The 13,202-nt window shown below is 39.1% G+C and overlaps 1 protein-coding gene across 1 annotated transcript; it reads left to right on the forward strand.

Moving 5' to 3' along the window:
* Positions 1–6,619: 6,619 nt before the first annotated feature.
* Positions 6,620–12,851, forward strand: LOC146273446 (uncharacterized). The gene is made up of 5 exons (XM_084705713.1): positions 6,620–6,982; positions 10,622–10,837; positions 10,948–11,988; positions 12,292–12,460; positions 12,555–12,851. Exons 3-5 carry the CDS (start codon positions 11,460–11,462, stop codon positions 12,685–12,687), a joined length of 831 nt encoding a protein of 276 aa, XP_084561839.1. The 5' UTR covers positions 6,620–6,982; positions 10,622–10,837; positions 10,948–11,459; the 3' UTR covers positions 12,688–12,851.
* The last annotated feature ends 351 nt before the right edge of the window (positions 12,852–13,202 follow it).

Raw genomic sequence — 13,202 nt, forward strand, 5'->3', positions numbered from 1 at the left:
GTCTTTAAATTCAGTGTCTGAACAGGACTGGGTGACTGATTAGTTTCTCCTCCACCTTGAACCTGAAACCTAGAATGTAGGTTTACTGACAATGAACAACCGTTGCTTCGTTACAAGAAACAAGGAACCAATACGATTGGCCAACGCTCTTCATCACTATATTTAAGAGCTAGAAACACTGTTCCACTGTTCAAACTGTATTTCTGTTTTTACATCTTTAAATTATTAATACTTTTCAGATTCAGAATGCGTTTTATTCGCCAAGAAACTTCAAACAGACGTGGAAGTAAAGGTGCACCATCATTGTCTTTGCAGGTTGAATTTCTTCAGCTGCCGTAGGAAGTACATCCTCTTGTGCTTTCTTGGTGAGGGAGCTGATGTTAGTTCTCTATCGCGGCAGAACTCCAGTGTTGACTGGGGTTGCACAGGGTAATGGGGGTGACTGTCTTAAGAGCATAACATAACGCTTTAACATTTATGAAATTACATAAGATTTTCCTTACAGATTTTTTTTCATCACTCTTTTTTCCTCCTTTTTGAACGTTAGAAAAGATTGCAATGCATTATAATGACAGCTATGCCTTTAACAATGTCTCACCATTTTGGGTGTCAAAGCAACTATTTTTTTCACCTTCATACTGCTGACATACTTTTGTCTGCTATGATATCGATAACTGTTATGCAATATACATCTTAATCACTAAAATTTGTCAGTTTTTCTATCTTCAAACTTTTTTCTGTTTATCAGTCTTTCATTCTTTAATACTTTTATTGCTTAAACGTATGAAAGTCAATAAGATATTGTTTTCATAACTCTTTTTTTCTCCTTGTCAACAGTAAGAAATTACTGCAATGCATAACAATGACAGACATACTTTTAACACTTTTTCACCATTTTATTTTTTAAGCACATACCTCTTTTACAACCTCTTAAGCATCCTGTTAAATGTGCCTAAAAACGCCTAAACAGCATACCCAAAGTAAATTGACAGCTGTTCTTGAACCATTTGGAGTACATGCATGTAAATGGACTCTTTTGAACTCTCCTACCGGTGTTGAGTAATAGAAGCTTGAACACAAGGAAAGTGAAAGTTTCTATTTATGCCTAGATTTTGTGTTGAAAACAGAGGCCTGAAGAGGCCTAGAGGTGGTGGGTATTAGCTGGAAGACAGCATTGGACCACAGGTTGAAGCCTTACCCAATTCAAATCAAAATTCAAACATAATACAACAATATATTAATATTTGACAAATGTTTTATTATTTGTCATATTTGACAAGAGTACATCCAGGCATTTTCTAAAAGGGCCTTTTGGAGACTTCAGAATGACCTTTGTAACCAAGGTCAAATTCTTAGGATAAAAAGGTATAATTGTTATCTCTAGTGAAAGGTGGTACTTAGAAATATTATATATAACAGCTAAATCCCTCATTAGTATTACTGAAACACAAAAACTGAAGCATGAACACATTGGAGTGCTTTATCTGATTCCCAGGATTGGCACACAAAGAACACTGACATATTGCGCAATCGACTTTTATTTTGAAGGCTCCACAACACCTAGCATATGGGTTATCGCCATTTACAGCTAGCACTAAGCTACAAGGATAACTTGCCCACTGCTGTCTAAACCCGCTGCTGTATGCCTTCCTGGGGGCGGACTTCAGGAGGTCCGCCAGACGGGAGGACTCAACACTCGATCGCCTCGTCTCAAGTCTGAGGATTCCGCCTCCTAGATGCCCAGGAACCTCTACTACCACAGAGTCTGAGTCATTTAGTCTACACTCCAGCTAACAGAATATGGATGTGGATGTAGGTGTGGGTTGGATGTGTGTAAATACTTTGTCCTAGACGAGGGTAGTCTGCAGATTCATGATTTTGTCCGCTGTCTGAAAGAAACTTTTCTGTAAATAGCGTTTGTGGGTCACTGATGTTGTTATTTTTAAGGTTGTTTATATACAATAACATATCGAAATGAAATGTTCTCACTTTTTGTGTTACTCTTCCTGTCTCTCAGAGTTGTCAGTGTGCGCGTGTGTTGGTTTCAATTATTTTGGAGGCATTCACCATCCCTACCTCCCTGGGTAGTCATGGTAGTCTGGGAATGTGTCTATATCACTGTCATCATCAACACACACCAACTATGACTCAACTTTGACTCATGAGGGTTTCAAAAGCACTGAAACATTATATTGACAATGAAACTAGGCTTCAGACTAGTGGCTTGGACCAGGTGTATGCTTCCTCCTTCTCCTCCTTATTTTAGAATATACATGTAGCAAAACACATTATTACAATGCCACATTAGTGGCGGTGTTGTAATAAACAATGCGGACATGGCAGGGGGGTCACAAGGACCCGGAGACAGCGCAAGGGTGATGTAATAGACAACGCAGCTGTGGGTCACAACGAAGGATAAGAAAATGTTTGATTTTTTTACCATGAAAAGTTGTCACAACATGTGGGTCAAAATGACCCCGATACCGCGTGAAGGATAAAGAAAATGTTTCACTTTATGTTTTTATCATGAAAAGTTGTCACAACAATGCTGTGTGTCAAAATGACCCTAAGGTAGCACAATGGTTAAATAGTGTTACTTTTACACTTGCTTAATGTAAAAACAACACTGTAAGTGTTCACCGTTAACACCACTAGTGTTTTACCCCCTCATTTAAACCAAGTTAGTGTTGAAGTTACACAAGGTGTGTCAATATCTCAACACCAAGTGATTTATTTCCGCACTTATAGTGCTCATACAAACCCTGATTAAGGTAATTAAGTGTAATTGGTATTTTGACAAAAAATACATGTGTGTAAATAAGTCAAAACGCTGCATCAGTTAGAAATTGTATTTTCAACAACACAGTTGAAACAATTACACCAACACAAAGGAAGGTACAATATACTCCCCATCATCTGACCCATATGTACACTGCAGATCAAAAGGCCTGTAGAACTTCAAGCTGTTGGCTTTTACAAGTTCACCCAACTCACAGTATCTCTCTACTTAAAATGCATGATGATGTTCTGAAAATGTTTCTGTGAAAAGTTTGTTGACAATAAAATACACAGTGCAGTCAATGAAGAGTATTTTTCGAATCCGACTGAAAACAGGAATTTAATTCTCAATTTCATAGCATACAATGAGGTCTGGTCTATATTCTGTCCCATCTAATTTAACCCAGCTCATGGAAAGCACACTTGTTTGTATTGGATTCTGTTGCATTCCTGCCAACTTTTCAAAATTTTCAACATCATTGCAACAAAATGTTTTCATTGGTCCACACTCAACTTGACTGAATGGTGTCGTTTCCAAAAGCTAGCCTATTGACATCTGATGACTTTTTTCCAGAGATTTGGTGATGTTTTTGAAATTCTATATGTATGTCTGTATGTGTATTCTTAAAGGGGCAATTGATTGCAAAACCGATTTTACCTTGTCATAGTTGAATAACGACAGTTCGGTGGGTAAAATGAACATACAGTGACTATCAAAGTCCATTGACACCTCTTTCCTATTCAAATCTCAAAAAGAAAAGATTTGGCTGTAAAACGCTAGCTTTTCAACAAAGCCACCGGTGTGACGTAGGACCGGGGACCGCCCTTTTTGGCTCTGGTCTGTATCTTTGTCACGCCCCAAAATTTACATCCAGAACAGCCCGAGGTAGCGTCTATCTCCGATACTAGTTTAGCTGCGCGCTGCTCTGTGTAGGCTACTTATAAGGAATTACAAAGAAGAACGTTTTGAATTATAAAAGGGTTATTGAAAATGGACCACGGTTGTAAATGGTGTGTTCCAGGCTGTACACTACAGGGAAGGCTAACACTCACAAGCTGTGTCTACAACCGCGCACTTGTGCACTTCGAGCACTGACTTTCAGTGCTTAGGGCGCATCACTCACGCAACCAGCAGAATTCAGTGCACTGAAAGTACCCGGATGGCACACTCCAAACGGTCCAAAAAAACTGTGTACAACGATGGACACTACTCGCCCTAAACGGGCGCCATCTTGGCTACGTAGCGGAAGAGGAGGAGCCCTTTCGGCAGCTTTTTCCACTTGGGGTGGAGAAGCGCGTTCATTTAAGCAGGTTTCGCGGGTGTCGCGAGCAGAGTATTTAACGCAAGTGTTCCATTTGAGACAGGACTTATCAGCGACGGAGTGCACTGTTTTGCAGTGCACTGTATTGCAGTGTACTTCGTAAAAAGCGGTAGTAGACACAGCCACAGTCTTCCCAAGGAGCCAAACATTCGACAGGCATGGCTGCTGTTGTCTATGAGAAGATCCCGGCGAAGTTCGACACTAAATCATTCATTTGCTCTGAACATTTCACTCAAGACAGTTTTGACAACCTTGGACAATTTCAAGCAGGATTTGCTAGGAAGCTGAACCTGGAAAGAGGTGCTGTTCCGACCCTATGCTCATTGCAACCGCAAGCTGTAAGGACAGTATGATGTTGTGCTAACAGTTATTAGCAATGCTAACGTGTCCTGTATATAGCATAGGTAGGATGCTAAATATGTTTCTACACACATCAAATGACTCTAGCTAGACTAGCTGTAGTTGGCATTAGAAGGGAGGCTTCCGAAAAAATAGCCAGAAAACGAACAGCAGTCTGGCTTATTGCTAACGCCTGTCTAGATAATCTATTTGAAAGAAATGGAGAAAGGCAGGTGCTAGATACAGGATACGTTAGCATTGCTAGTAACTGTTACTAGTAACACCTAGACTGTAGTAGGCATGTAAACTAGTTTAGCTTGCTAACGCAAGGAGCATAGGTAGAATGTGTGATAATTTAGCCTAGTTTATTGGCAATGGGGCTAACGTTGTTTCATGTTGTGACTGTGTTTCATTCAAATAAATAACCCGTGTCATGTAAATCTACAATTACCGATGCATGTTTGTCCAGATCTTTGTCAGGTTATTTTTCAGCAAGATATTTAGAGCTTGCTAACTGAAGCTGAGTTGAATCACGATATAGTTTGGTTGCTAAGCCTAACGTTTTACCCCCCCAAGTCAATCCAGTTTGCTTCAACAACAGACGTGGAAACAAGTAATGTTATCATTTCAAATGATATGTAGTCAATCTGTTGAAAACAGTGTTGTGTAGACATAATAGATTTATTTGCGCGTTTTTATTTCAGGTCTCCACCTTTCGGTGTTTCAGTGAGTGCTGCTGTTGGCCGTGTTGCATTTTTGCTCCCCAGCTTCACTCGTTGAAAACCAACCAATCAGCGCGAAGCTCATCTAAATATTAATGAGCATACCATAAAAGGAGAAAAACTACTGTTTTTTCCCGGGAACATTTCAGAGGATCTATCAGGGGGCATAGAAGAGCACCCGGGCCATTTTCAACCTAACCAATGTTACATACCCTATTCGGAGACCTTAAGGAACAGTGTGAAATACCCCAAAAACCCAGTCAATTGCCCCTTTAAAAACCTTATGATTAGCCTCGAACCTCATGCTCCACATGTGGACTGACTGTCCAATTTTGCGAATACAGGCTGGATAATGCACCATAAAATGGTGTTTGGGCAGCAATCTTTTTGCACTGTAAAAAAAAGTTGTAGCTTTAACGGTGAAAGACTGTAAATTAGCAACAGTAAAGAACTGTTAATTATAAAAACATGAATTAACCGTTGAATTCACAGATAAGTACTGTTTATGTAAATACAAGAAAGCTCGATAACATTTGCATTATTGCTTTGTAAAAAATATATTATTTCACCGTAAAAAACAAATGTAACGGTGAAAAGCTGTAAAGTAGCAACAGTAAAAAACTGTTAATTATTAAACATGAATTAATTGTTGACTTCACAGATAAGTACTGTACATATAAATACAAGAAAGTTGTATAACTTTTGCATTATTGCTTTGTAAAAATTGCGTGTCTCACGGCCAATACGCGAGAGTTGGCAGACCAGCAAAAATGTACAATGTTACAACAATGTAAATGTACTATACAATCACGGAGATAATTAACGTTGTTAGATACGGTTTTATTTTCTGTTTAATTTACTATAGACTACCTTTTCAATTTGTATGACCATCCAAAGACAACTTAATCAATGTGAATGAATGAGATGGTGCGAGATCTCTAGCTAGCTAGCTAGGTAGCTAGGCTAACAAACGGGACGTTCACAATGCTGTTTGTCCGTTGCATAGCAACAGCCACAAGTACGGGACTATTTTCTCTCGGCCACTGAAATGCGATACACAACATGTTGGCTATAACTATTTTGTGCTGAAAGGCAGCAGTATTTATTTAGTTACTATAATGTCGCAGGTGACCGTATCATAAAAGCAATAAGGTACTCGAGGCAGTACTGTATCGTCAAAGTACGTGTTCCAGGGTTTGCCGGCCCTCCACTGCGAGTCGGGCCTAACAACACCCTTGAACACGTACTTCATTGACGATACAGTAAAGCCTCTGGTACAGTACCTTAGTTTAAATACAAAATCTACACAGACATTGTCCATATTTTGCAGTTAGGTTCATCATGACCCTAAATGTGGAAAATTCATTTAATTTTATGATGAAAACGAGAGTTTAACTAGTATTTTAGACAACTCAAAATTGTAAATGGGTCAAATTGACCCGCAATATAATAGAAGGGTTAAGAGCCGTTGAAAAGACCTCGGTCTCCCAGATTAGATTATTTCAATGACTCCTTGATGAAAAAGATAATTTGTGTGTGTTGAAGCTCAGTCTTTTTTTTATTTGGCTTTTCAGTTGTCCCATATGTACCATGACGCTGCATAATATAAAGAAACCATATTTTTACAAACATTTTATGATTTGAAGTTATTATCTTTTGAATTGTCCAATAAGCGCTTAGGAAGTTGCATCACGTGCGCTCGCGCCTTTTGCCCTTGAACTAGTGGTTTTTCTGGAACAGACAGCACAGCAAGCAAGAACAAAGTCACAGACCGTCAAGCTACTGAAAACGAAAAAAAAATCCCCACACAAAATCTGTCTGGTAAGTACAAATAAAGAAGATGAAGTTCAATAATATTTTTACAAGCTGTTGACTACAGCATGTGTGTTGTAAAGCGTTTAACTGGCGTTTTTTCTGGAACAGACAGTACAGCAAGCTAGAAGAAAGTCACAGCCCGTAAATTGAAAACTGAAAATTTTTCCCCACACAAAATCTGTCTGTTAAGCACAAATAAAGAAGATGAAGTTAAATAATATTTTTACAAGCTGTTGACTACAGCATGTGTGTTGTAAAGCGTTTATTTTATTTTCATATAGCCTACTAGCATGTCGTTATCGTAACTGTTGGCTGTCTTGATGGAACCTAACGTATTCTCTTTTTAATATATACAGTAGACTTACTCATTGGAAATACACAAATTCGCTCAAATGTATTTGATTTTAAACGTTTGTAAATAGGTTTAGTAGTAGGATGTCGTTCTATGACATTTTGCTAGGCAAACTTCATGTTTAAACGATATCTCGCATTTGTTACATGTTGAATACAGGATAGGTACGTTTTGAAAACCAATTAAAATGTACACTTGTTGTTATTGTAGTTTAACAGTGCAAAGTCTGAGGGAATATGTTCTGCACTGCAGACTGCATCGTAACGAACCTCGCGCCATTTTCAAATGTGCAGCAGTTGAGTGCAAACAGTTATTTTCCAAATATGTAGCATTCAAGAGCCATTTCTATCGGCGCCATAACAGCTCTACCACTGCTGTGACTGCACATGCAGTGGTTGATACAGCCTTGACATGCAGTATTTCACTATGTAGTCATCAGTGCCAGGATGTGACCAGTCTTGTTGCTCACTTAAAGAACCATATGAAGGAAGGAAGGACGTGCAGTTAACTGTCCAGTGAGAGGGTGCAAAAGTGCTTTTCAAATCATGTCCTCTTTTACCAGTCATATGTCTAGGAAGCACAGGAACTGTTCCATAAACAGCATTAGCGATTCACATCGGCATTCTGCATCAGAGATACCGTCTGTTTCAACTGAGCAATGTCCTGTTGACCTAGATGCATTTGTGTCAGAAGAAAGTGAAACGGGTTTGTTTCAAAATTTTGATGATTTGTATTTGAGAAATGTTAGCTTATTTTATCTGAAATTACAAGGTCAGTTTCTTCTCCCAGCGTCTACAATACAAAATATTGTAGATGAGATGCAAAATATTTATGAATTGGGACAGACATATACTTTAAGTAAGCTACATTCACTTCTGCAGAATTTGTCGTTACCCACAGAGACAATTTCTCAAATATTTTCTACTGTGCAGGAATCAGACTTGTTTTCTGTTTGTCATAAGGGACCTATGCGAACAGAGTACTCAAGGGCTCAGACCTTTAACCTTTAGAGGAGTGAGTTCTAAATAATACCGACGCTGCCACCAGAGTGAGTTATTTTTTCAAAACGAAAGCTAGCTAGCTTTAGTTAGCTTCCGTTATCTAGCAACCTAGTATAATACTTGTAGCAATGCTACTACCTGCTAGTGTTACTTGTTAGCCTCCTAATTGTACATTTTGAAGCCATACTATAGCGTTTGTCATATAGTTTTTGTCTATCGGAAAATAGTCGGTTGGAATGTTCAGAATCACATATGTGTGACGGTACTCTGTGGGGCCCGCTTTTGAACGATCACATATACGTGACGCTACTAATTAACGGGTTAAAAAAGTTTTCAAATATGTTGAACCAAAAAGAATACTTTTAGGTAGAGATGTGAATCGTACAGAGCGATTTGCATACTATGTACCTGTGAAAGAGACATTGAAGTGTCTGTTAAATTCAGAGTTTGGGGGTAATTGCATTTCGATGCACCTGCCTGAAACAAACTCTCCTGATGTACTTTCTGATTGCACAGATGGCCAAATACTGAAGTGCAGAGATGTCTCTCAAGACAACCCAAGTCTCTAGCTACTTCTTTATCAGGATGCTTTTGAGGTGGTAAACCCTTTAGGTTCTGCACGAAAGAAACACAGCATCTTGGCTGTATATCTCTCTCTTGTTAATTTGCCAGTTCATCTCAGGTCAAACACAGAACATATGCAGCTGGTTATGTTGTGCAGAGAGAAAGACTTTAAATACTTTGCCCATGAAAGTGTTTTCTCAGAGCTAATAGCGGACCTGAAAGACCTTGAGGAAAATGGGATTTCTTTGTCAGATCAATCTGTTAAAAAAGGCACTCTTTACTGCATTGCTGGAGACAATTTAGGATCCCACTGCATCGGTGGTTTCACAGAAAACTTCAGTCAGTCCAGCTATTTTTGCAGGTACTGTCTAATTACCAGAGATAAATTCCAAAGTGTTGACCCAAATGTATGTGGTCCACCACGCACTGTTGAGGGCTACAGTGCTGCTGTTAACCAGTTACAGACAGAAAATGCAACTGTTCAAGGCATAAAGTTTGATTCAGTTTTCAACTGTTTGAAGAACTTTAAAGTGTGCCAACCTGGCTTGCCACCTTGCCTTGGTCACGATATTTTTGAAGGCGTGTTGTCTTATGATGTTGCTGTTTACATCAAGTACTTTGTTAAGAAGAAGTGGTTCACTTACCCAATTCTTAACCGTCGAATCAGGCAGTTCAAATATAATGGCTCGGATGCTTTAACAAAACCTTCTGAGGTCAGTAAACATGGAACTAAGCTGGCAGGTCAGGCCATTCAAAATTGGAATTTTTTACGGCTTCTACCTGTTATACTTGGTGATAGAGTAATGGATCCTGCTGATGAAGTTTGGCAATTAACTCTACAGCTAAAGGACATTGTTGAACTGATTTGTGCTCAGAAAATCTCTGTGTCACAGGTTACTTATTTGAATGTTCTTATCCAAGAATACTTGGAGTCTAGAAAAGCAGCCTTTCCAGAAGTGAATCTAAAACCAAAACATCATTACCTGCGACACTATCCAGGTCTGATACTCAAATTTGGTCCGTTGATCAGATTATGGACAATGAGGTTTGAAAGTAAACATAGTTACTCCAGAAGGTGTGCCAGACATTTGAAGAATTTCAAAAACTTGTGTCACACCCTTTCTGAAAGGCATCAATTGTTTCAGGCCTATTTGACAGCTGGGTCTTCTCCCCCATGTTTGCAAATGAAAGACTGTTCTCCATTTTATTCTGAGCTTTACAGTGAAACGGTCAAAGATGCAGTTTGTCAGTTCAGCTTCAGTGAAATAGAAACAAAGGTTTCTGTGGAAATACAGTATAAAGGAACTGTATTCAAAAAGGGCCAACTGTTTATCATTAGAAATGATGACAGTGGAGTTTGGTGAACTTCTGCTCATGTTTGTCACAGAGGAGCGTGTTCATCTGCTGACCAGGGTGTTTATAGCTGATTTTCTTCCTGAGTATCATTTGTATTCGCTTAGAAATACCAGCGAAAGAGTTCACTATCTGAACATTGAGAACTTGCTTGACTTTTACCCATTGACGTCGTACATGTTGCAAGGATGTAGGGTAGTTCCCCTGAAACACAGCGTAGTGTCACATTAGTTCAGTACAAGTCTCGCATTGTTGTAACATTAGATTGGATTGATAATCAATGCAAAAACTTAAATAATACAAACCAAAATGTGATACATATTTCTTTCATACCTTTAATACATTTTAATGACAACAAATTGTTCTCTGTTTTAGTCATGGATGAATCGGAACACAGCAGTGTAGTAACCAGTGCAATTGCTGAGGTACTGAAAGATCTTTCACCCTCGGTGCTGCAAACAGTTGTGGACACACTGACTTCACTTGGAGCAACATCACCTGAGGATTTTAAATACGTTCAAGAATCAGATCTCTTGCCAGCATTACGGCCAATTCAGGCCAGAAAACTTGTATCTGCCTGGAGCCAGATCAGTAAGTACATTTCATCCTTTGATTTCATAATGTATAAAAATTATAGTTTTCCTAAATAATCTGGTATCATAAGTGATCAAATAACTCATTTTTTACCTCTGTGTTTTTAGAACCAAGTGCTGATAGCTCGTCAAGTTCCAGAGAGAGCAGCAGTGCTTCATGTTCATCATCCCCATCGTTGGGCAAGACTTCAAGAGTTGTTTCGGACTGGGCAGACAGTTTTAAGATTCCATGGCAGAAGTTTCCAGAAGAATTGACTCAATCTTTAGAAAGGAAGAAAAGACCAAGTCCAAGAATGCGACGAGATATGGTCAGAATTGTCGTGTCTGAAATGATGAAGGTATGTGACTGTCCCAGTAAACAAGGCTCTACAGCTATTGCCAAACAGATGGTGGGCAAATACCCTGCATCCTTGCAGGATGTCATCGAAGGGGATATAATCGGTTCAGGATATAACTCGCTGGTCAAGCAAATTCAGAATCGCATCGAAAATGTGGAGACCCAACGTGCCAAAAATCAGAAAGCGCAACAGAACAGAAGACTCTGACACAGAGGAGATTTCTCCTGAAAAAAGGCAGTGGTTCAAGACACCTATGGCTGTGTAAACTGGAATTTAAAATGTATGCCGCTCAATGAGACTAAAGAGAGCCAGTTGGATCAACAAGAACGGATGAAGATCATGTCTAAAACAACAAACGTTGACCCAGAAGAACTTAGCAACCTTTTGAAAGCAACATACTACTCTCAACGCAAAGACATAAATAACGGAGCAAGCATACAACAGCTTTGTGAGAACTGGCCTTTTCTCTTTCAAGAGGATGGAATATGTGTACACTTCAATCAGCTGACTGGAATTGATCTGAAGGAGATGTTCTTTAAAAGCTTGGATAAAAAAGGACAGCGGCTCCTGAACTTTCTCAAAACAGTTGGTGCAGAAAAGAAGACAAAAGTAATGCAAGTTGCTGCAAAACTAGAAGTTATGAGGTGCCAAACTGAGGGATGCAGTGAAGATTTGAAAGATGTGGTGCTTCTTCTGCTTGCCTACTTCGATGAAAAGGAAGAGGTGATGTTTCAGTATGTGGAAGAGTCTTACCCTGTCGAAGATGTGGAGGTAGACAAGTTACCAGCAACACCCTGCATCATTGTCTGCGGTAAGTTTGAATGAATAACATTCAGTGTCATATTTTTTTAAAGGGACAGTTCACCCAAACATTATTACTTTTACTCTACCACATGATGTTCCAAACGTAAATGTCTTTGTTCTGCTAAACACAAAGGAATATATTTTGAAGAATGTTTGTAACCAAACACTTTGTGGGGCACCATTGACTTCCAGGAAAAAAATACTACCGGAGTTAATGGTGCCCCACAACTGTTTGGTTACAAACATTCTTCAAAATATCTTCCGCCAAGTGACTGTTAAAGTTCATTTTATTGTTTGCTTTTGTCTGTAGGATCTTCCTGCTACGCATCCAAAATGTTCATGCTGAGCATTGACCAGAAAATAACAACTCCACACATTTCGACTTTCATCTCTGCATTGTGCATGATGTTTGGCAGTTACTACTGTTTTAACATTCACTACCCTTTGGAACTGGGTTCTACTCTGGAGTTCATGCAACGGTAGGCAGTATTACATTTTTTTGTGAGAACCATCCCTTAAATTAGTGTATATATTTGTGAGAAACACATTCTGTAATTTAATTCTCTGTTCTAGGTGCTTCTTCAGCATAAACCCTGAGAAAGGCACCAAAGTCGAATCAAGGAAAAACAAAAAACAGCTCCCAGTGAACCCCCGAGTCCTTACACTCATAGCAGACCTTGCTGATCATGAATGGAGAGCAGATTAAGATGCTTGGACTTTGAATGACTTTGAAACTACGTAAATGTAAATCCTGTCCTTGGAAAGCAATGTTTGTATACTGTTTTGTACTACTATTGAACTTATTTGTATGCGTTTTCAACTCATGTTCTGGGGTAGATGGTTGTTTGTGTGTGGTCAGGGCCAGAGGTAACATCTACACACTCTCCCGAGTAGGCTACATAGGTGTTGGCTGCTCAAATTATTCCTTGTAGTACCATACCATTAGTAGAATAGAATATCTTTATTGTCATCATACTAATAAATATATTCTATTCTACTAATGGTATGGTACTATAAGGAATGATTTGAGCAGCTAACACTTATGTAGCCTACTCGGGAGAGTGTCAGATGTTACCTCTGGCCCTGACACACACAACAAACAACTATCAATGCCCAGAACATCAGTTGGGGTGAAGACACATTTTTGCACTGTTATGCAATACAAGAAGCTTGTAAAAAGCTGTGTTAATGCTGTCAAAGAATGTATTTCATTTGGTTTAT

This window comes from Hypomesus nipponensis, chromosome 9, assembly GCF_054491055.1.
Source record: "Hypomesus nipponensis isolate SF chromosome 9, ASM5449105v1, whole genome shotgun sequence".
NCBI classification, from domain to species: Eukaryota; Metazoa; Chordata; class Actinopteri; order Osmeriformes; family Osmeridae; genus Hypomesus; species Hypomesus nipponensis.